The 19,352-nt window shown below is 35.9% G+C and overlaps 7 protein-coding genes and 8 non-coding genes across 15 annotated transcripts, besides 2 other annotated features; 13 read left to right on the forward strand and 2 right to left on the reverse strand.

The window, feature by feature from the left end:
• Positions 1 to 547: 547 nt before the first annotated feature.
• Positions 548 to 1,087, forward strand: ADI1 (acireductone dioxygenase (Ni2+-requiring); the record flags this gene model as incomplete). Its single annotated transcript, NM_001182505.1, has 1 exon — positions 548 to 1,087. One exon carries the CDS (start codon positions 548 to 550, stop codon positions 1,085 to 1,087), a length of 540 nt encoding a protein of 179 aa, NP_013722.1.
• A 458-nt stretch (positions 1,088 to 1,545) lies between these two features.
• On the forward strand, positions 1,546 to 2,763 carry ANY1 (Any1p; the record flags this gene model as incomplete). The annotated part of the gene is made up of 1 exon (NM_001182506.1): positions 1,546 to 2,763. One exon carries the CDS (start codon positions 1,546 to 1,548, stop codon positions 2,761 to 2,763), a length of 1,218 nt encoding a protein of 405 aa, NP_013723.1.
• A 517-nt stretch (positions 2,764 to 3,280) lies between these two features.
• Positions 3,281 to 3,397: an origin of replication (ARS1310; Autonomously Replicating Sequence).
• A 1,127-nt stretch (positions 3,398 to 4,524) lies between these two features.
• Positions 4,525 to 6,150, forward strand: HXT2 (hexose transporter HXT2; the record flags this gene model as incomplete). Its single annotated transcript, NM_001182507.1, has 1 exon — positions 4,525 to 6,150. One exon carries the CDS (start codon positions 4,525 to 4,527, stop codon positions 6,148 to 6,150), a length of 1,626 nt encoding a protein of 541 aa, NP_013724.1.
• A 344-nt stretch (positions 6,151 to 6,494) lies between these two features.
• Positions 6,495 to 6,670: a long terminal repeat (Ty4 LTR).
• Positions 6,671 to 7,246: 576 nt separating this feature from the next.
• YNCM0010W lies at positions 7,247 to 7,318 on the forward strand. Its single transcript has one exon. It is a non-coding gene; the product is annotated as a tRNA-Glu (tRNA).
• Positions 7,319 to 7,579: 261 nt separating this feature from the next.
• Positions 7,580 to 11,413, forward strand: CLU1 (translation initiation factor 3 subunit CLU1; the record flags this gene model as incomplete). Its single annotated transcript, NM_001182508.1, has 1 exon — positions 7,580 to 11,413. One exon carries the CDS (start codon positions 7,580 to 7,582, stop codon positions 11,411 to 11,413), a length of 3,834 nt encoding a protein of 1,277 aa, NP_013725.1.
• Positions 11,414 to 11,624: 211 nt separating this feature from the next.
• Positions 11,625 to 13,184, reverse strand: SEC59 (dolichol kinase; the record flags this gene model as incomplete). Its single annotated transcript, NM_001182509.1, has 1 exon — positions 11,625 to 13,184. The coding sequence occupies one exon, from the start codon at positions 13,182 to 13,184 to the stop codon at positions 11,625 to 11,627; it is 1,560 nt and encodes a 519-aa protein (NP_013726.1).
• Positions 13,185 to 13,723: 539 nt separating this feature from the next.
• On the forward strand, positions 13,724 to 13,810 carry SNR78. The gene has a single exon (NR_132237.1). It is a non-coding gene; the product is annotated as an SNR78 (small nucleolar RNA).
• Positions 13,811 to 13,951: 141 nt separating this feature from the next.
• Positions 13,952 to 14,039, forward strand: SNR77. Its single transcript, NR_132238.1, has one exon. It is a non-coding gene; the product is annotated as an SNR77 (small nucleolar RNA).
• Positions 14,040 to 14,170: 131 nt separating this feature from the next.
• Positions 14,171 to 14,279, forward strand: SNR76. The gene has a single exon (NR_132239.1). It is a non-coding gene; the product is annotated as an SNR76 (small nucleolar RNA).
• Positions 14,280 to 14,363: 84 nt separating this feature from the next.
• On the forward strand, positions 14,364 to 14,452 carry SNR75. The gene has a single exon (NR_132240.1). It is a non-coding gene; the product is annotated as an SNR75 (small nucleolar RNA).
• A 131-nt stretch (positions 14,453 to 14,583) lies between these two features.
• Positions 14,584 to 14,671, forward strand: SNR74. The gene has a single exon (NR_132241.1). It is a non-coding gene; the product is annotated as an SNR74 (small nucleolar RNA).
• Positions 14,672 to 14,752: 81 nt separating this feature from the next.
• SNR73 lies at positions 14,753 to 14,858 on the forward strand. Its single transcript, NR_132242.1, has one exon. It is a non-coding gene; the product is annotated as an SNR73 (small nucleolar RNA).
• Positions 14,859 to 14,999: 141 nt separating this feature from the next.
• On the forward strand, positions 15,000 to 15,097 carry SNR72. The gene has a single exon (NR_132243.1). It is a non-coding gene; the product is annotated as an SNR72 (small nucleolar RNA).
• A 216-nt stretch (positions 15,098 to 15,313) lies between these two features.
• On the forward strand, positions 15,314 to 16,873 carry BUD22 (Bud22p; the record flags this gene model as incomplete). Its single annotated transcript, NM_001182510.1, has 1 exon — positions 15,314 to 16,873. The coding sequence occupies one exon, from the start codon at positions 15,314 to 15,316 to the stop codon at positions 16,871 to 16,873; it is 1,560 nt and encodes a 519-aa protein (NP_013727.1).
• Positions 16,874 to 17,314: 441 nt separating this feature from the next.
• On the reverse strand, positions 17,315 to 18,931 carry ERG5 (C-22 sterol desaturase; the record flags this gene model as incomplete). Its single annotated transcript, NM_001182511.1, has 1 exon — positions 17,315 to 18,931. The coding sequence occupies one exon, from the start codon at positions 18,929 to 18,931 to the stop codon at positions 17,315 to 17,317; it is 1,617 nt and encodes a 538-aa protein (NP_013728.1).
• Between the last annotated feature and the right edge of the window lie 421 nt (positions 18,932 to 19,352).

Consider the following 19,352-nt stretch of genomic DNA (forward strand, 5'->3'; position numbering starts at 1 on the left):
TGCATGCGTAAAAAAAATTGCAATTGCTGAAGATTGAACGACCGCCCACCGGTATTTTCATCTCTTCTAGATCAAGACTAACTGCTCGTTCAGTACAAGTATTTTACGATAGTCCATATTACTCTTCAATTAATATTTTTTTTTTATATTCTGGCCCGTTTTTGACACAATTTTTTCCTTCTCTTTTTCTCCCTATAAACTATGCAGAAGTAGCGATAATCACGATCTTGTTAATGATTCACATGTGCGCAAGTCGTATTGTCTGTCTAGATAGTGAGATGCCTTCTAAATAACAGGAGAGAGGCAAGATAGCATAACGGCGCAATGAAGGTAATTTCTGCCAGTTTTCTTTGCATTGACGACTGAAAGGGCCCTTGTAAGAGCCGCTCGACAGGGCGACGCCACAGTAGAGTCGCTAACACCGAAATATGCATATTGAAAAACATCAAAGTATAAAAGAACAAAGAGGGTGGCATCTGCAGATCAAAAAAAACAATAACCACCAAACAAGACACTAAAAAAGGTCGTAAAAAGGTCAAAAGTTAGAATGGTTAAGGTATATATTCATGACAACAAGGTTGACTCCGATTATCGCGCACCCCACAATTCTGGAACAGAACTTTCCCTGGATGAATTAGCCAAGTTAGGAGTGATTTATAAATACTGTGCAAATGAGGAAGAAGTGAATGAAATTGCTAGGCAAAGAGAATATAAAAATAGAGATGTGGTCAACATCTGCGAAGGTTCCTTCAAAAGTGAAGCAGAGTTTAATGAAAAACTAGCAACATTCTACCAAGAGCATTTACATGAAGACGAAGAAATAAGATACTGTCTCGAGGGTGCTGGATACTTTGACGTCAGGGATGCTTCCACACCAGAGAACTGGATTAGGTGTTTGGTAGAGTCAGGTGATTTACTGATTCTTCCACCAGGCATCTATCATCGTTTCACCTTGACAACTAGCAACCACATCAAGGCCTTGAGACTGTTTAAGGACGAGCCCAAATGGCAAGCTATCAACAGGTCAAATCAGGCTGATTCATTGCCTGTACGCAAGGACTACATTGCCCTGATCAATCAGTACTAAATACTGCATCATAATACATTATTCTTAATGTCTTACTTCTTTATATCTTTAAAGTAGCGTAGGGTGACTTCCCCGTCAAGAATGATTTTTAGTCTGTGAAATAGGAAAAGAAAAAAACACCAAAAGTGGAAAAAGAAACACCGGAAGTTTGAACGATTTTCGTATTATTTTTATATTTAGATGTTGGTCAAGTATTCATCTTTTCCTCCATTTATTTGCATACTTCTTCCATGGAGAATAGTGAAAAGTATAGGCCATAGTCGTAATATCAAAAAGCAAAGCCTTATCACTATTTATAAACATCAACAATCCTGAAAGCCAAAAACGATACGACATTTGATATTTTGATTTGGTTTCAGCGCCCTATTTTTTTTATAAAAACTATACGCATACTGTTGCATTCCTTTCTTTATAAAATTCAATAAAAAATTAATACTTTCCACAGATAAAGCTAGAGAATGTCAACAACAGGTCCGTTAGATGCTACTTTAATAAGGGACGTTGCGGTTGCTACTGCCACCAAAGCATCATACGATATGAGCGATACTCTATATTCATATCTACCCAAGGTCGACCAATTTTATATTCCTGAATGGCTTACAATGCAATTCATTGCCAACAATTTGATCAGCTTTACCCCCCTATTTTCATATGGTACCACGATCATTAGCATTGAGAAATGCAAGACTGCTTTAGGGTTTTCAATAGATATTTGTGCCACAATGTTGATCGCTAGTATCCTAAGAATATCTTACTATCTCATTACACCGTATGAAATCACTTTGTTGAGGCAGTCATTAGTGATGATTTTTATTCAACTGATCTTGCTGAGAACAAGCTTAAAATATAGACCTGATGAGTACAAATACCAAAATCTCACCGATGTAGAGTCATTGTCACATTTGATTCACGACATATGGTTCGAGTTTTTTAGCTGCATTAATAGACCGAAATTTTTAAGTGAAGATTGGAAGAATCTGATCAAATCTCTTTCGTTCACAAATTTACTGAAATTTTCATTCAAAATTTTTTTGGCATTTTTTTATAAAATTTTGAAATTCTTTGACCCAAATTTCAAAAGAATTGGAGCGTTTTGGCAGTGGGATGACGACAAAAATTTCTGGAGGTTTTTAGCTCTTTTTGCAACTGTACAAATATTGGTCACATTTTTCATCTCTAATATTTTAAATTGGGACTCACTAGCTCAAGGACTGGGCTCTATCATAGGGTCGTTGGGTTTATTGGTGGAGTCGCTTTTGCCGTTACCACAAATCGCCATTCTTTATAAATTGAAGTCTGTTCAAGGTTTCAAATTGATCCTTTTGGTAAGCTGGCTTTGTGGTGATACACTGAAAATCACTTACCTGATATTTGGTGCGAAAAATATTTCTGCTTTGTTTGTTATTTTTGCATTATTTCAAATGTCATTAGACTTTTACATCGGTGGTCAATACATTTACTACAGATACTATTATCCAAAGTTAAGGCATCAACATCACCCTAATGACAGTAATTCGCCATCAGATGAAGATGAAAGCGAAATGTACGAATTAGATCTTTTTAATACCTTACAAAAGGATGTCGAAAAGGCCTTGAAACAGGATAGTAATGATACGTCAGATTCACCTCAAGATGACCAAGTGGGTAAATCTCAGGCACAGGCGGTAACGCTATAGAAATTTTCAGGTTTGCAAATAAAAAAAGTTGATAGAGAGGTTTTTTTATATTTTAGATATATGCATTCATAATTCGATATATACATGCATGCATATCTCGAGTACAATATTACCATTGTTGTAATTACTTGTTAAATATCGCCTCTTCTATTCATGTTTGAAAGGAAAAGAATGGTGTGGTTACACCTCGGGGAAGATATTTTCACGGGCATATGGAACTAATAAATTGAACGTCACGGTAATACTACATAATACAGTATTGGCTAAACAAAATGTGCCTGACGATATCAAAGTTTCTGTAGTGATATTCATTCCTGGTTTGCAGGCATGAAAAGATTAATATTGTCATTGAGCAATGTTCAATTATTGCCTTTTATTTAATAACATTCTACAACCTCTGTATATAATACATATAATTCCATTTGTATCCACAATTCTCTTCATGTTGAGATATATATCTTGAGGGGTATTCGTATCGCTTGTATACAATGATAATCGAGGTAAAACTCATGTACAGTAGTGCGGCATATTTTTCTTATTTAGTTTTTGTAGGCGGCATAGTATTACTTGCAGATTTTTTTAAAGTCCCTGAGCCCCAAAGTTCCAAAGCAACAAAAAAACATAAATCCTTTGCAGGAAAAGTAACATTTGGCAAAATTTCAACAAATTATGCCCCCCGAATTTAGCAGTGATCAATGTTAATTTGCCTACATGCTGATGCAGAGTTGTAGAAACAAAGAATTTTACCCTGTATGAAAAATTTTCTACCGATGTAATACAAAAATGAATCATCAAAATTTTATGACGTAGGAAAAGACAGAGAAACTTTCTATTTCTTTTCTGGAGTAAAAAATTAATTATCTATTTTACTTAAACGAAGATAGGGTTTCGTAATCACGAAAGAACAAGCAAAATTCTAGTTGACAGGTCAGTTAAGGCACAGAAAAAGAAATATTATTCATTACTATCAAGATACCGTAGAAAAGAAAAAGAACCGGGGATGAATAATAACAAAACGGGCTGCTTTTTCTTTTTCTCTTTCTTTTTCATTTGGTCCCTCTCCACTCTTTCTCCACGTGGCTTTGCTTTCCCCGTATTTTTCTTCGTCAGAGAGACTACATGATAGTCCAAAGAAAAGAAACGGGGGGACGAAGAAGAGGAGAGGAAAAACCAAAATATAATTTTCCGTGAAATAGATTCTTTTTCTCCACTGCACGACTTCTTCTCCTCCCACAAAAAATGACGCCTCATAGACAGCCCCGCAGCTTCACTTTTAAGTTTCTTTTTCTCCTCACGGCGCAACCGCTAACTTAAGCTAATCCTTATGAATCCGGAGAAAAGCGGGGTCTTTTAACTCAATAAAATTTTCCGAAATCCTTTTTCCTACGCGTTTTCTTCGGGAACTAGATAGGTGGCTCTTCCACCTGTTTTTCCATCATTTTAGTTTTTCGCAAGCCATGCGTGCCTTTTCGTTTTTGCGATGGCGAAGCAGGGCTGGAAAAATTAACGGTACGCCGCCTAACGATAGTAATAGGCCACGCAACTGGCGTGGACGACAACAATAAGTCGCCCATTTTTTATGTTTTCAAAACCTAGCAACCCCCACCAAACTTGTCATCGTTCCCGGATTCACAAATGATATAAAAAGCGATTACAATTCTACATTCTAACCAGATTTGAGATTTCCTCTTTCTCAATTCCTCTTATATTAGATTATAAGAACAACAAATTAAATTACAAAAAGACTTATAAAGCAACATAATGTCTGAATTCGCTACTAGCCGCGTTGAAAGTGGCTCTCAACAAACTTCTATCCACTCTACTCCGATAGTGCAGAAATTAGAGACGGATGAATCTCCTATTCAAACCAAATCTGAATACACTAACGCTGAACTCCCAGCAAAGCCAATCGCCGCATATTGGACTGTTATCTGTTTATGTCTAATGATTGCATTTGGTGGGTTTGTCTTTGGTTGGGATACTGGTACCATCTCTGGTTTTGTTAATCAAACCGATTTCAAAAGAAGATTTGGTCAAATGAAATCTGATGGTACCTATTATCTTTCGGACGTCCGGACTGGTTTGATCGTTGGTATCTTCAATATTGGTTGTGCCTTTGGTGGGTTAACCTTAGGACGTCTGGGTGATATGTATGGACGTAGAATTGGTTTGATGTGCGTCGTTCTGGTATACATCGTTGGTATTGTGATTCAAATTGCTTCTAGTGACAAATGGTACCAATATTTCATTGGTAGAATTATCTCTGGTATGGGTGTCGGTGGTATTGCTGTCCTATCTCCAACTTTGATTTCCGAAACAGCACCAAAACACATTAGAGGTACCTGTGTTTCTTTCTATCAGTTAATGATCACTCTAGGTATTTTCTTAGGTTACTGTACCAACTATGGTACTAAAGACTACTCCAATTCAGTTCAATGGAGAGTGCCTTTGGGTTTGAACTTTGCCTTCGCTATTTTCATGATCGCTGGTATGCTAATGGTTCCAGAATCTCCAAGATTCTTAGTCGAAAAAGGCAGATACGAAGACGCTAAACGTTCTTTGGCAAAATCTAACAAAGTCACCATTGAAGATCCAAGTATTGTTGCTGAAATGGATACAATTATGGCCAACGTTGAAACTGAAAGATTAGCCGGTAACGCTTCTTGGGGTGAGTTATTCTCCAACAAAGGTGCTATTTTACCTCGTGTGATTATGGGTATTATGATTCAATCCTTACAACAATTAACTGGTAACAATTACTTCTTCTATTATGGTACTACTATTTTCAACGCCGTCGGTATGAAAGATTCTTTCCAAACTTCCATCGTTTTAGGTATAGTCAACTTCGCATCCACTTTCGTGGCCTTATACACTGTTGATAAATTTGGTCGTCGTAAGTGTCTATTGGGTGGTTCTGCTTCCATGGCCATTTGTTTTGTTATCTTCTCTACTGTCGGTGTCACAAGCTTATATCCAAATGGTAAAGATCAACCATCTTCCAAGGCTGCCGGTAACGTCATGATTGTCTTTACCTGTTTATTCATTTTCTTCTTCGCTATTAGTTGGGCCCCAATTGCCTACGTTATTGTTGCCGAATCCTATCCTTTGCGTGTCAAAAATCGTGCTATGGCTATTGCTGTTGGTGCCAACTGGATTTGGGGTTTCTTGATTGGTTTCTTCACTCCCTTCATTACAAGTGCAATTGGATTTTCATACGGGTATGTCTTCATGGGCTGTTTGGTATTTTCATTCTTCTACGTGTTTTTCTTTGTCTGTGAAACCAAGGGCTTAACATTAGAGGAAGTTAATGAAATGTATGTTGAAGGTGTCAAACCATGGAAATCTGGTAGCTGGATCTCAAAAGAAAAAAGAGTTTCCGAGGAATAAGAGATTATACTTAAACTAGCACTGATTTTTTTAAGGCTAATGGCTACTAATACTTTAATAGATGATCTTCATACTTTTTTATTTAACGATTTTTAATGATGTTTTTATTTGTACCACTCATTTATCTAGATTTTTTTAATACTGATCAAATCTTACGGACTCGACGTTAAAAAGTTCCTACATACGTCTGGTACTTGAAACGCTGCTTCGAGGTATTGACACTATAAGAATACGATCCAAATACTTACACCGCATGTAAAAATATGCCGACAATATGAATACTTGTTGATGAATGATATTTGATTTTAATCCGGCAATTTACCTCCTTTATATAATCCAATAATTGTTGATAATTAGTGGTTAGGTTGCAGTACTAATAAGAATTAAGACAAATATTCTTCTACTATATAAAAGGTGCAAACAAAACACACGCCGATCGGCCATACTAAACAAGACCAACATAATAATGGTGGAACCATTTACTGTATTTTCAATGTAACGACTCATATCCTTATACATGAGACGTCAAGTTTCTCGTTGAAGTAATAATGAATCTTTAACTTTACTGTGCCACATATCACGTAATCATATATTGTTTTTCGCCTTCAAGCATCAATGGCGTATTGTGGCTGATTACTTCATATGATCACTAATTAACTAATTATGAAAAATAATAAATAAGTCACCAACCAAGCAAGGAAATTAGCTTCAAGTAAACAGTTGGTTCTTTCTGGCGAGTTAGAACAAAATTAAACAATAATCTATCGACTAGCATTCATATCACCAATATATCGTCATATACAGCGAAATGATTGCATTTACTGGATTGAATGGATACACTTTGAAGATGAACCTTTATCATAGTTGAAATGGGATAGCTGAGAAACTTGTGCATGATTTGATGATTGTTTGGGTTCAACCGTTGGGGATAAGGACTATAATATTAGGTACACAGAAATTCCAAATATATAAGTAGCAGTGCTTTATGAAACTATAATGTCAGAGTAGTTATGTAAAAATAGAACAATTGATATGATCGTTTCTTTAATAACTCGATAAGGAGTTCTCTACGAAAAATATCAACAGTGAAATATAATCCGATATAGTGTAACGGCTATCACATCACGCTTTCACCGTGGAGACCGGGGTTCGACTCCCCGTAGCGGAGTTTTCTTTTTGAAGAAATTTGAAAATTTTTTTCTTCACGTCGACCAAGGTTTTTTCCGGTCAAACATGGCCAATAAAACGGATACCATTTCTTGGAAATTATACGCTTCGAAGTATTCTCAAAAAAGGAAATTGTCTGCAGTGAAGATTGGATATAAGGTTCACTAAACACAGAGTAGTAATTGAGCTGTAATTTGTTTACAGAACGAATCAAATCAGCGTAGTGTTACAGTTTATCTGAGACTGCATATCTTTAATCTCTATGAGCGAGAAAAAAGAAGAAGTTAAAAACGCCACCGTTAAGGTGACTGTCAAACTTCCAAAAGAAGATAACCATTCGCATAATACGAAACATCTCAAAAAGACCCAAAGTTCAAAAAATAATGATATATCTTTTGAAATCGGCAAGGAATCCAAAATTCAAACTGTTCTAGATGTGTTGGCTATGATTCCAAGTTCCAAGTACCTGACAAACGTTGGGCTGAAAACAATTGAAGGTGACTCCCAGCTATCTGATGAAATGTCTATAAAGGAAATTGTTGGTGAGAAAAGCGAGTTAAAACTTCAATTGATACTGAAGCCATATAGCGCAAGAGAGGCTTTGAAACATGTGATTACTGTTCGCGATTTCATCGGATTTGCCCAAGAAACCTCAGATGGATTATCTGAATTTGCTATTTCTACTGGTTCAAGCTTTTCCTCGTTACCGTTGGGTCCTATCAAGGAACGCTCAAAACAAGAAGAAAAAGACGAGAAGAGCGATCCAGAAGAAAAGAAAAATACTTTCAAAGATGTGACTGACGAGGAAAAACTAAAATTTAACGAGATGGTTCACGAAGTGTTTTCTAGCTTTAAGAATTCTTCAATTAACAAACTTCTCACCTCTGAATCCAACATCATCACGCCGTGCGTCAGGTCTTTGAGTTTCGCACCTTACAATCCTGTACCTCCATTTTATAGAAGTAAAGGTCATCTATTTTACCTACAAATTGTCACTTTGGAAGGTGAGAGTTTCTATATCACTGCAATTCCATCTGGATTCTATGTCAATAAATCAAACTCAACTAAGTTCGATCCTTCTCCAAAAGAAAACACTGACGAGAACGCGCACTCATCCCTGATCTATTACAGTCTATTTGACTTGATTGCTTCTCGCTCTAAAAAATTCATTTCTCATGTCCAAGCATTCGAGAAAAAACTATCTGCTTTAGATTCTACAAGCTATGTAAGACCAAGCAATACTTTCTTGCATAAACCATGGTTTGTTTCTTCATTGCCACCAAATAACCCAGATTATCTGAGGTTACAAACTGCCGCCTTGGATACCACGCCAGAAAGAAACTTTAATGATGAATTTCAAGCCATTAAAGATTTGACTACGTCAACATTACAAGATCGTATTGAAATGGAAAGGTTGTTTTCTAAAGTTGTACATGAATTTTCTGTTACTGCAGCATCAGGCGCTATGTCAATTTTTTACAGTGATTTCGTTGCAATGAACCCAGAATCTCCAACTCGGGATCAAATTTTCTTAAAAGACAATATCTTTTATTCCTATGTTTCCGACGTTAGTGGCAATTATGAAGGGAAAGGTGGGGATGAAGCTGCAATCGCTGCTTCCAACCAAGACTTGAAGACAATCAATATTTTGAATCGCTTGCATATGCACGAAGTTCGTTATCTTTTAACAACTGTAGTCGAATTTGCAGGCAGAAGAATTTTGGCTCAAACTCCAGTACCTGGACTCTTAGCTACCATGGGTAACAAAATTGTAAAAGATGCTAATACCGGCGAAGAGGTTACCGAAGATTTTGTCAATGATATTAATGTAAAGTACGGCCTTGATGAAGGTTTGGGAAAGATTGTTTATGATGCTGACTTTGATTCTGTTTTAGAAAAAAAGTTTGTCAAGGCATTCCATTTGAAAAAGCACAAAGTCAACGGTACTGAATTAGCATTTTCATCGCAATCCAAGGGAATAGTTGGATTCGATAAGAGGCGCTATATTTTGGATTTAGCCAACACGTATCCCTTGGACATCAACTTTGCTAGACAAAACTTTGACAACATCGAAGAGACTGGAAACCGTTACCCACACAGGCAAACTTTGTTACGTCCGGAGTTAGTAGAAAAGTGGTGGAATAATAAAGTTGAGAAGGAAGGTGTTGAATTTGAAAAGGCCTATGAAGAAAATTTGTTTAGTTATAACCCTGATGCTTACCAGGTCGAAGGTATTGAGGACGCTAATGTTGACGAAATGTCGAACTACTTACAAAAAGAAGTTATTCCCAGCGTTATTCAAGATTATTTATCTGGAAATTTGAGCACTCCTTATAATGGTGAACATTTAGCCGATACTTTACATAAGAATGGTATCAACATGCGTTACTTGGGTAAAATTATCGAGCTTTCTCAAAAGGAATTGGACTCCCAAATTGTCCACTACGAACAAAATTTGAAAGCTGTTGAACAAGACAACAAAGAATATGAGGATTGGGAAAAATCTTATCTGCAAAAAATTGAGAACATGATTAAAGAGAGACAAGCCAAGATTAATAAGCTGGTACAAGAAGGCAAAGAGGTTCCAAAAGAACTAACTGAAGATTTGAAATTAAACGATGAAGAAATCAAAAAGCCCACCGATGGAAAACCTGTGGTCGTTGCCTATGATGAGCTAGTGCCATTAATTAAAATTTCCGAATTAGAAATTGTTTCGCGTTCTTTGAAACATGTTTTAAAAGATTTGAGTAAAGATGTTCCGGTCTTCTTGGTTCCATCACTGGTAGCATACGTTTTCAATATGTTAGTTGGTATCAACTACAATGCTGATCCGAAGCCAGAACCAGTCGACGAATTTTATCCAGTCAATAAGTGCTCATTTGCTAAATTAACACGCTCCGAATTGCTGGAAGCTGTCTCTAAACAAGCCTTCTTGCGTTTCCGTCATCAATTACCATCCAATTGGATCGAAGCTTACATGGAAAATCCTTTCACCCTCATTAGAAGTGTTTCTTACAAATTTGGTATTCAATTGCTCAATAAAGAATACTTCTTTACTAGAGAACAATTGGAAAGTTATAAGCAAAGTCTTGACAAGAAAATTAGGAACAAGTTTGTCGAACCACCAACTACCTTCAGTTTAAGCGATTTGACCATTATTCCACGTGTTAAGTTCTCAGAATATACTTCTTCAGTTAGTGAGGAATTTTGGGCTCAAGGTGCTTCTATGATCAACGAAGACAAACAAAGTGCTTTGACTTTACTCGCTCAATCAATTACAGTCTTAGAAGATGTTAACAATATTTTACATCCCGCCGTTGCTGAAAAGTACTTGTCATTATCTGCCATTTATAATAAGTTAGCATTATACCCTGAAGCTATCGCGTTCTGTCGTAAAGCATGTACTATTTATGAAAGAGTTAGCGGTATTGATTCTTTTGAAATGATGAGGGCTTTAACTAATTTAGCAATTCTAGAATTCTCTAATGAAAGTCCTTATAACGCTACTGTGGTTTATAATAGGCTCGCAGAAATCCTAAAAGTTTATGAGTTACCAAAAATCCATCACCCAGCCCCCACAAGCATTTTCAACCATTTGGAACAATTAGCCCTAGGTGTTCAAGATACCAAATTGGCTATTGAAGTCTTGGGACAACTAAGCTCCTATGTTGTGGAATTAGAAGGCAAAGATTCATTAGCATATGGCTATACCGAGTCACGTTTAGGTAATTTGTTTGCAGCATTGAAGGATTTCCACCGTGCATTAGAGCACATCACTGTAACCCAAGGGATTTTCACCAAGCAATTGGGTATGAATCACACGCACTCAGCCCAATCAAGACAGTGGGTTAATGGTTTAAGCTCATTAATAATGGATTTAAAACAAAAGAAGCAACTTGCACAAGATCAAATGTCGACAACGGGATCAAATTCAGCTGGCCATAAAAAAACCAATCACCGTCAAAAGAAGGATGACGTTAAACCTGAATTGGCTAACAAAAGTGTGGATGAGTTGTTAACATTTATAGAAGGCGATTCTTCCAACTCTAAGAGCAAAAACAAAACCAACAATAAAAAGAAGCATGGTAAGAAATAGAGAGCTAACTTAACAATCTCGTTTATTTATTATTTTTCTTTATATCTATAGCCCATACTTGTATATACTACGTGTAAGTACTAGATATAAAACGAAAAAAAAATACTTACAATTATTTTTTTTTCTTTACTGCTCTATTCTTTTCTTTATTCTATTCATAAATGCAAACAATTAGTTATGTAATTTTAAAAGTTGAAAATAATTGACTTTGTCAAAGAGTAATTAATTTTTCACAAATCATCATAAATGCAGGTATCAAAATATTGTCATTAAGCACACTATTACCTTCTAGCACTCCACTCAGTGTACAAAGGGTAAGCAATTGTAAAGTAGTTAGGTGGTTAAAAATTGCAGCTTTATCAAAACGTAACAATACCAAACAAACGATAAAACTCGTTACTATAAACGCAAGAGTTCCCTCTAAAGTTTTTTGTGTACCTTTCCAACGAATGCGGCCATACCTTTTACCAATAATAGATGCTAAGGAATCACCAATTCCCAATCCTATTAGACCCATTGGAGAGTTATTCATTAATAAAGGTGTTGATATTCCGAAGAGTAAATAAAGGTATGATATGATCAATGGCCCGCTGTGGTCCCTATCATCAGCAAACCTTCTTAGTTGTAATTCAATAGCAGATCCTAACGGCGGTAGGTTTTGAAATCTTATGTACTCAATTGATAAGAAGACTGGTATTGTTCCGGACAATGCAATTTTCACAAAGTTTGAATCCATTTGGAATGACGGTATTATGAGTAAGAAAATGATGAAATGCCACAATTTTCGGGAGGTGTTCAACGATAGACTGTCCTTCTCGATCAATATACTTGGTATGGACAGTATAAGAATTGAAGACCAAGCAAACAAAATCTTTTGACGAATAGTAGACTCTAAGATATATTTTACCAGCCAAAGTAGCGGATTTTCACCGTCTTCTAAATGAATGAAGGTATTGGCAAAAAGTGGAAGCCCGATGGCAAAGGATATTGACAGCATAAACGGTTTAAAGTGCATTACCTTTTTGAGCACATAGTTAATTGAAATTATTGTTGTGAGAGCAAGGATAATGCCCTTCAAAATTCTAAAATGTACTGTGCCAGCCTCTGAAACGTACAGAATATTGGTTAATAGGATACTAAAAAGATTAGAGTCGATATTATCTAAACTTTTCAATTGCCCAATATACTTCAAAATTAACGACAGTAAAGAATTTATTACTATGCTAATAATATTCTTTAACCTGTCACCAGCCTCAAAATTAAAAAATATGAGGCAGAGCTGTAAAATGATCACTACCAACTGAGTTCGCCATCTATATGAATTTAATACCGAAAGGATCAAAATAGTATTTATCACCGTAGATGATGTATCGAACAACAACGAAACCATAAACGGTAAATATAAACTGTAAATGGTATCGAACTTGGGTAGGCTTTTGTAACCATGTTGCCAATATTTTGTGAATATCAGACCAACCATTATCAAACACACCACAAAGACATTTACAAAGATTTGTTTATAAGATATATCAGCGGTAACAATGGACCACGGCTGAAGCCTTTCAACACAGTAAAAAAAAGTGCCCAACAATATAACAGTTTGAACAAAATTCGAATAAAAGCACTCAAAATCTCGAGAATTCCCGCCCACATCAAATTTACGAGTCCTCATATTGATTTTGCAGATCTCCTCAGTTGGCATTTGGCTTCCCTCAGTTTTCTGGGTTAGTTTAATTGTGGTAAAGGAAGCATGAGGTATTATAGCGACCATATAGGCAATGAACAGAATAACGACAGTTTATTGCCTCGAAAGGAGTCTGATTTACTAGCTAAATTCTAATATTTGGCTTACTACAAACTCTATCTTTCATAGAATACGTCCTTCGATACCATTTTCACCATCTTGACTAACAACGTGTACAACTCTTTTGAAAATTACGTGCCTGAAAACCCAACCATTGCGGACAGCCCTCAATAACGTATCTTAGCATTACCCGCACACCCATACATCTAGAACTTTTTTCATTTCTGAAAATTTTTTTTTCTTCTAGGATTACTTCGGGTATAAATAAGAGACGCAGAAATGGTTATTGGCAATTAATGCTTCCTCTCTTTAATAAGTTACAATATTAGAATCCTATGATTTCCATCACAAAGATCAATACAAAAGAAATATTCAGATGAGTGGGAGCTATGAAAGGCTGAGAGAGAAATTGAATCCATAAAACGTTTTTTTCCGTGTTCTTTTTTTCTTCTTTATCAAAGTTAGTTTTTCAGATATGTCTTTTGTCATTATCACAGGCTAATTATTCCCTTGATGACCAAAATAAATTTTTACAAACTAGAGTTTCTGAATCTTTTGTGATTAGAACGTTTATTCTTATTTCTGAGGTTTTTAATTAGCAATAAAGAAGAAAAAACTGAAAGGAAAAGTCTAAATAGAAATACAGTAGTATTTCTTCAATTTCTCTGCTCTCCTTTCATTTACCACACCCATTTCAATTTTCTTTTTATTCCATATTTATTCAAAGGTGTTTGTTCATATGATGATTATAACAAAAACAAAAGCTGGAATTACTGGCTGAACGAGTATATGTTGATACGTTTTTGCACTATCCTGACCTAGCAAACACCTTTAAAATAAATACTAGAAAGTTGACACATTTCCATAAATTGGAAGAATACATTTAAGCTTAGAAAACAGTAGTTTTTTAGTGCTATTCTTCCGTAGATTGATGTTTTCGATCTATTTGATACAATGGAAATGAGGATCCACAGCACTGGGCACTGAGGGGGAAACAAATATCCTTTCAAATGAGTGACAATGCTTTAGCGGGCCTAGAAAACCCGCGCAACTGATCCATTGTAAGTTTTTCTGAGGGCTAACAGAATTTTCTATAGGGAAGAATGGATTTTTTTCTCATTTTCGTATAATTATGTGAATTGGTTTTTATGATGAGATATTTATAGATGACGAGTCTGATCATTCGTGAAGACACAACTATTAAAATTACCATTCATGCCTTTCTGAAGCTGTTTACATTATTCTTTTCGATTAGCAAAGAATTTGGAAATAGAAAAAAATCGACAGATAACTAGTTCATCAGTTGATGTGTCTGTATTGCTTCCATGTTTTTTAAAGAAAATTTCTACCTTAGAGACGTCAATGCTGCAGAAGATGAAACAAATTACTCAAATAGACAAGCATATGTCTGATCTTCATGATTGAAAAGAGCAATTAGTGTCTGATGCAATTTAAACTAGAAAATTTATCTGAGAGAGATGAGAGATCGTACAAACTGTTTCAAGGTTTTTAACTTTTCTCCAATTTCAAAAATTGTTTATGATGATTTCCACATTTCACGACGGTCAACTGCGTTTTTCGAATGTTTATCGATTAACTTTGATGATATTTCGCCTGTGACAGGGCGTGGTACTGAGCTTTAATATTTTTAGCAAATTTAGAAATTGGGTCAAGCGAACCATTGTAATGCTGACTATTTGGACGACTCTAATCTCTTCAATATATTTGAGTTCAAATATATTAACTTGAGTAAATTTTCTCTTGCGTTAATTATAACTAATTGTGATGTGATGACAACTTCTTGAGCTATATATTTTCTTGAGAACATCAATGAAGAAAACGTCTCATCAAATGATTTGCACGTCAGTCTGATCACAAGCCATATAAAATTCTTTAAGTATTTTATCCATTCTACCTTTTTCATCTGTTAGTGATCGATTAAAGCAACACCCAGACATTACATGGCCCATATGGCAAAAATTTTCATCTCATCTACCTCATCACTGTGTGCATTTAGTGTATGAATGACTACTTTAAGCAATTTAACCAGTATATACGTATAAAGAGGTCAAGTGTACGGATAACCCAAAGGAAACATGCCTTCCGAATCATCCGTCTCTATCTACAAGCTTGATCAGTTGGAGTATCAGTACCATTATTTGACAAAATCATTACAGAAGTTTGAACCAAGATATCCAAAAACTGCCAAATTATACAATTGTATAGGTAAAAAGAACAAAAAGAAAATTGAAAAACTGTTAAACTCTTTAGAGTTGAAAACTTTGGACAAAGAACTAGATGAAAGTTACTCAAAGTTACTCAATAATAAGATTCACTATTACGAGACGCATTTATCAAAATGTATAAAAGAACAAATTCAGAAAATATCCAAAAAAAATTCTAGTAAAGTGAAGGATGCTCAAAAAAATAAATCACCCTCTATAGATATTGAAAAGATGCTTGCTACGCAGTTGTCATTAGATGATTTAGCACTCTTCATGACAAGATTTAGGCTGATCAAAATCTTACACCAGAGGATCAAACAAAAAAGCAAAAAGATTGAAGGTGATACGAATAATAAAACTTGGTTGAATAACAATGATTATAGTGGTTATATCAATGATAAGACAAGTAAGTGGAACCCAAGCAATATATGGAATGAAGTTATTACGAAGCTGCCAAGTTGTGAAAAGTTAAACGCACTAATTGGTCAAAGTAAAATCGTTCAAAATCTAACCGAATCATTCGATTTGAGTATTTGTCTCATATTTGGATTTGATGTAAGCGCTATGAAAGCAAAGAAGTATGGAGCAAGGGAGAAGACGGCCAATGCTAATCAGACGCACTCCAACATTGACTATGACACCGATGACGGCAATGAAAAGAATGCCATCGATAGCAAATCTAATGCGATCGGCGCACAAACTCAAAGCAATAAAGAAACAACGTCCGACAATGAGGATCTATTGATAAAGGAATACGAGGGAATGCTAGGCAGTTCAGGAGATGAAGGGGAAGGCGGCGGATACTTGAACCCTAATATCAATTACAATGAAGTAACAGATGAAGAACCTAGCGAAGCGTCATCCGATGAGGATGACAGTGACGAACGCTTCAGCGACTCTGAAGAGAATGAACCAAGGAGAAAAAAACCAAAATTGCATAATTTACCTGAACTAATGGCTGGTTATTACAGTGGAAATGACACTGAAGAGGAAAGCGATGAAGACAACAAAAATGTTAAGGGAAAGAAGAAAAAGAGAGACACAGCAGAAGACCGTACGGCCAGAGAGCAGATGTCAAACGAGCCAAAGAGGAAAAACAGACGTGGGCAAAGGGCAAGAAGAAAGATTTGGGAAAAAAAATACGGCTCACAAGCCAAGCACGTTCAAAGGGAATTGGAAAAGGAAATGGAAGATAGAAAGCAGAGGCAAATCGAGTACGAAGCAAGAGTAGCTAAGCGTGAAGCTAAAGCAGCATCATTAGAGGCCTCTAGGAGTAGGGAACGCGAAGACAGACGTACTGAAACGAACAATAAGAAAGAAAAAGAAAGTGCATCCACTGGAGAAGAACATCCTTCTTGGATTGCAAAAAGATTAGCTGAAGAAAAATTACAAAAAGCTAAATTTGAAGGTAAGAAGATCAAATTTGATTGAACATAACGTCTTCATCTCCTAACTTCATGTATAATAAAAACTATTAGCACATCTATTTTATATATGTACGCGTATATCTTACATCGTACCGTTATAGCATTTGAATTATTGAGCTTTTGTATCATCTACCGCTGTCATGCTCGCCTTCACGGAACTTAGTTATGCGAAAAAGAATTCAGGAAACCAAAGCTGGCAGGGTGAGTATTTGTTTGTAAAGTCGCACCTTTAGCAGATCATTAGCTGTAGCGTATGGAAGAAAACTAAATGAAATTGTTTATAAAACCTGAATATGATAAAAGAAATCTAAATAATAAATATGATTGCTATATAATAGTTATATTTGAAATGAAGAGAAAGGGAAGAAAATAAAAGTATTCAAAACGCCAACCCTTAATGAAGTAAATATGATTTATTGTCTGGACAAAGTTCTGTTTTTCCCCATTATTCGAAGACTTCTCCAGTAATTGGGTCTCTCTTTTTGAAAGTCAGTAACAAATCATCTTTTGGGAAAATTGTAGCGAAAACCTTGATTTTTTCACTTAATGGAGTCACTGTATGATGGAAATCAGTATATAGTGCAAATTTACCCAACAAAGCGGCGAAGGTAATCATGACATATGTTTGACCTAAGCAAACGTGTGGACCACAACCAAAAACCAACCAATTCTTCTTTGCTTCACTAGCCTTAGAGCCTTCTACCCATCTTTCAGGGATGAACTCATCAGGATTTTCGTAAACTTCAGGATCATGTAAAGCTGGGTATAAGGTTGGAATTAACATAGCGCCCTTTGGTGCGGTATAGTTAGGGGAAACTGGGAAATTCTTCTTAACAACATATGGAACCATCAAGACAGGAGGTCTGTAACGCAAAGTTTCTTTTATGACCATATTGGTGTACTTCATTTTCTCAATCAAATCCAAGTTCAATTCGGTAGACATGTCATTGTTACGAACAGCCAATTGTTCTTCTCTGATCTTAGCTAAGACATCTGGACGGTCAGCAACAATTTGGAACAACCAACAAGCTAAAGAAGAAGAGGCATCTTGAGAAGCAAATAAGAAAGTGAAAACAGCTTCGGAGATTTCCTTGTTAGTAAACTCTCTGTGGTAGATTCTAGAATCATCATCGTTACTATTCTTTGCATCGTGCATCAACTTACACCAAGCATCCATAACACAAACTGGCTTACCACCTGCAGCAATATGATCCTTAGCCATTTGAGCACAGTTTTCGAAAATCTTCATGGCCATGTCTGCAGTTTTCTTACCATACCATGTTTTAGTGTAAGGGATAATAATTGGGAAGTTGACTAATTCCAATGCTGCTGTAACCAAATAGTAATCATCAGCAATCTTTCTGACTTGATCTTCGGTAATATAGTTACCACAGAAAGAGTTCAATGATAAGGCGCAAAGAATTTCTCTCATTTCATGGAAAAAGACCTGGGGCTCGTAGTTATTCTCCTTAGATAAACGAACAAACTTATCCATGTACTTATCCATGATTTGTTCCAATGAAGGTAAGTATTGAGCCAAAGCTTGTTTAGTGAAAAGACCGTTTAATGATTTTCTGTAATCAGTATGAGCTTTACCGTCCAAAAAAACCCAATTGCAAGGTCTTAAGATCTTCACAGCAACATCGACAACGCAAGGTTTGACGAATTTGGAAGATTGCAAGATCTTTCTTGCCAAGTCTCTAGTAGATGCGATAACAACAAATTTATGGAAAATAGAAACACATGAAAGTGGACCGGATGCCCACTTAGCCTTATATTCTTCAAACTTTGGATCTAAGGATTCCAAAAATGGACCGATGATGGGCCAGAACTTAAACTTTGGACCTGCGATGGAACCTTTCTTGATTTGATATGCAACTTGGTCCCAAACCAAAAGAATACAGATTAAAGTAGCAAATATTTTCAAATATGACATAGACTTAAGTGTATCCAGGATACTGAAGGCAGTAGTGACGCCTACAGAGGGCTGGTCTTTAGCCAATTGGTGTAGCGTAGAATTATGAGTGGCATGTTGTATTATATTTTCTGCGACAGAACTCATTTTGTTAAAAGGTATTTATTGTCTATTGGAATAGCAAAATGTGATGTTTTGTTTATTGTGATAAAAATTAAGGAAACAATATAACAAGAAAGAAATGAGTAAGAATAAGATATTTGGAACAATAGACAATTAGCTTATATATAATTTTTTTCTTCCAACAAGATTCCCTGCTTGCGTATATAAACCAATCAGTCCCTTTGCCTGAAGACAATAAGGACGATCTTTTACAACCGATTCGATAAAAAATCTTTTCAAAACCGAAACATGAGCTCTCTTCAATAGCGATATAAACACCGGCAGCATATAGACGCAGGTTTGGGCTATGTTTTGTCAGCAGCGATAAAAGGTACGAGACTTCGCAGACTTAAACGAGGGAAACCTTCTCGAGAACTATGGTAACAAATATTACCCGCCCCGGAAA

Source organism: Saccharomyces cerevisiae, chromosome XIII (genome assembly GCF_000146045.2).
Source record: "Saccharomyces cerevisiae S288C chromosome XIII, complete sequence".
Lineage (NCBI taxonomy): Eukaryota > Fungi > Ascomycota > Saccharomycetes > Saccharomycetales > Saccharomycetaceae > Saccharomyces > Saccharomyces cerevisiae.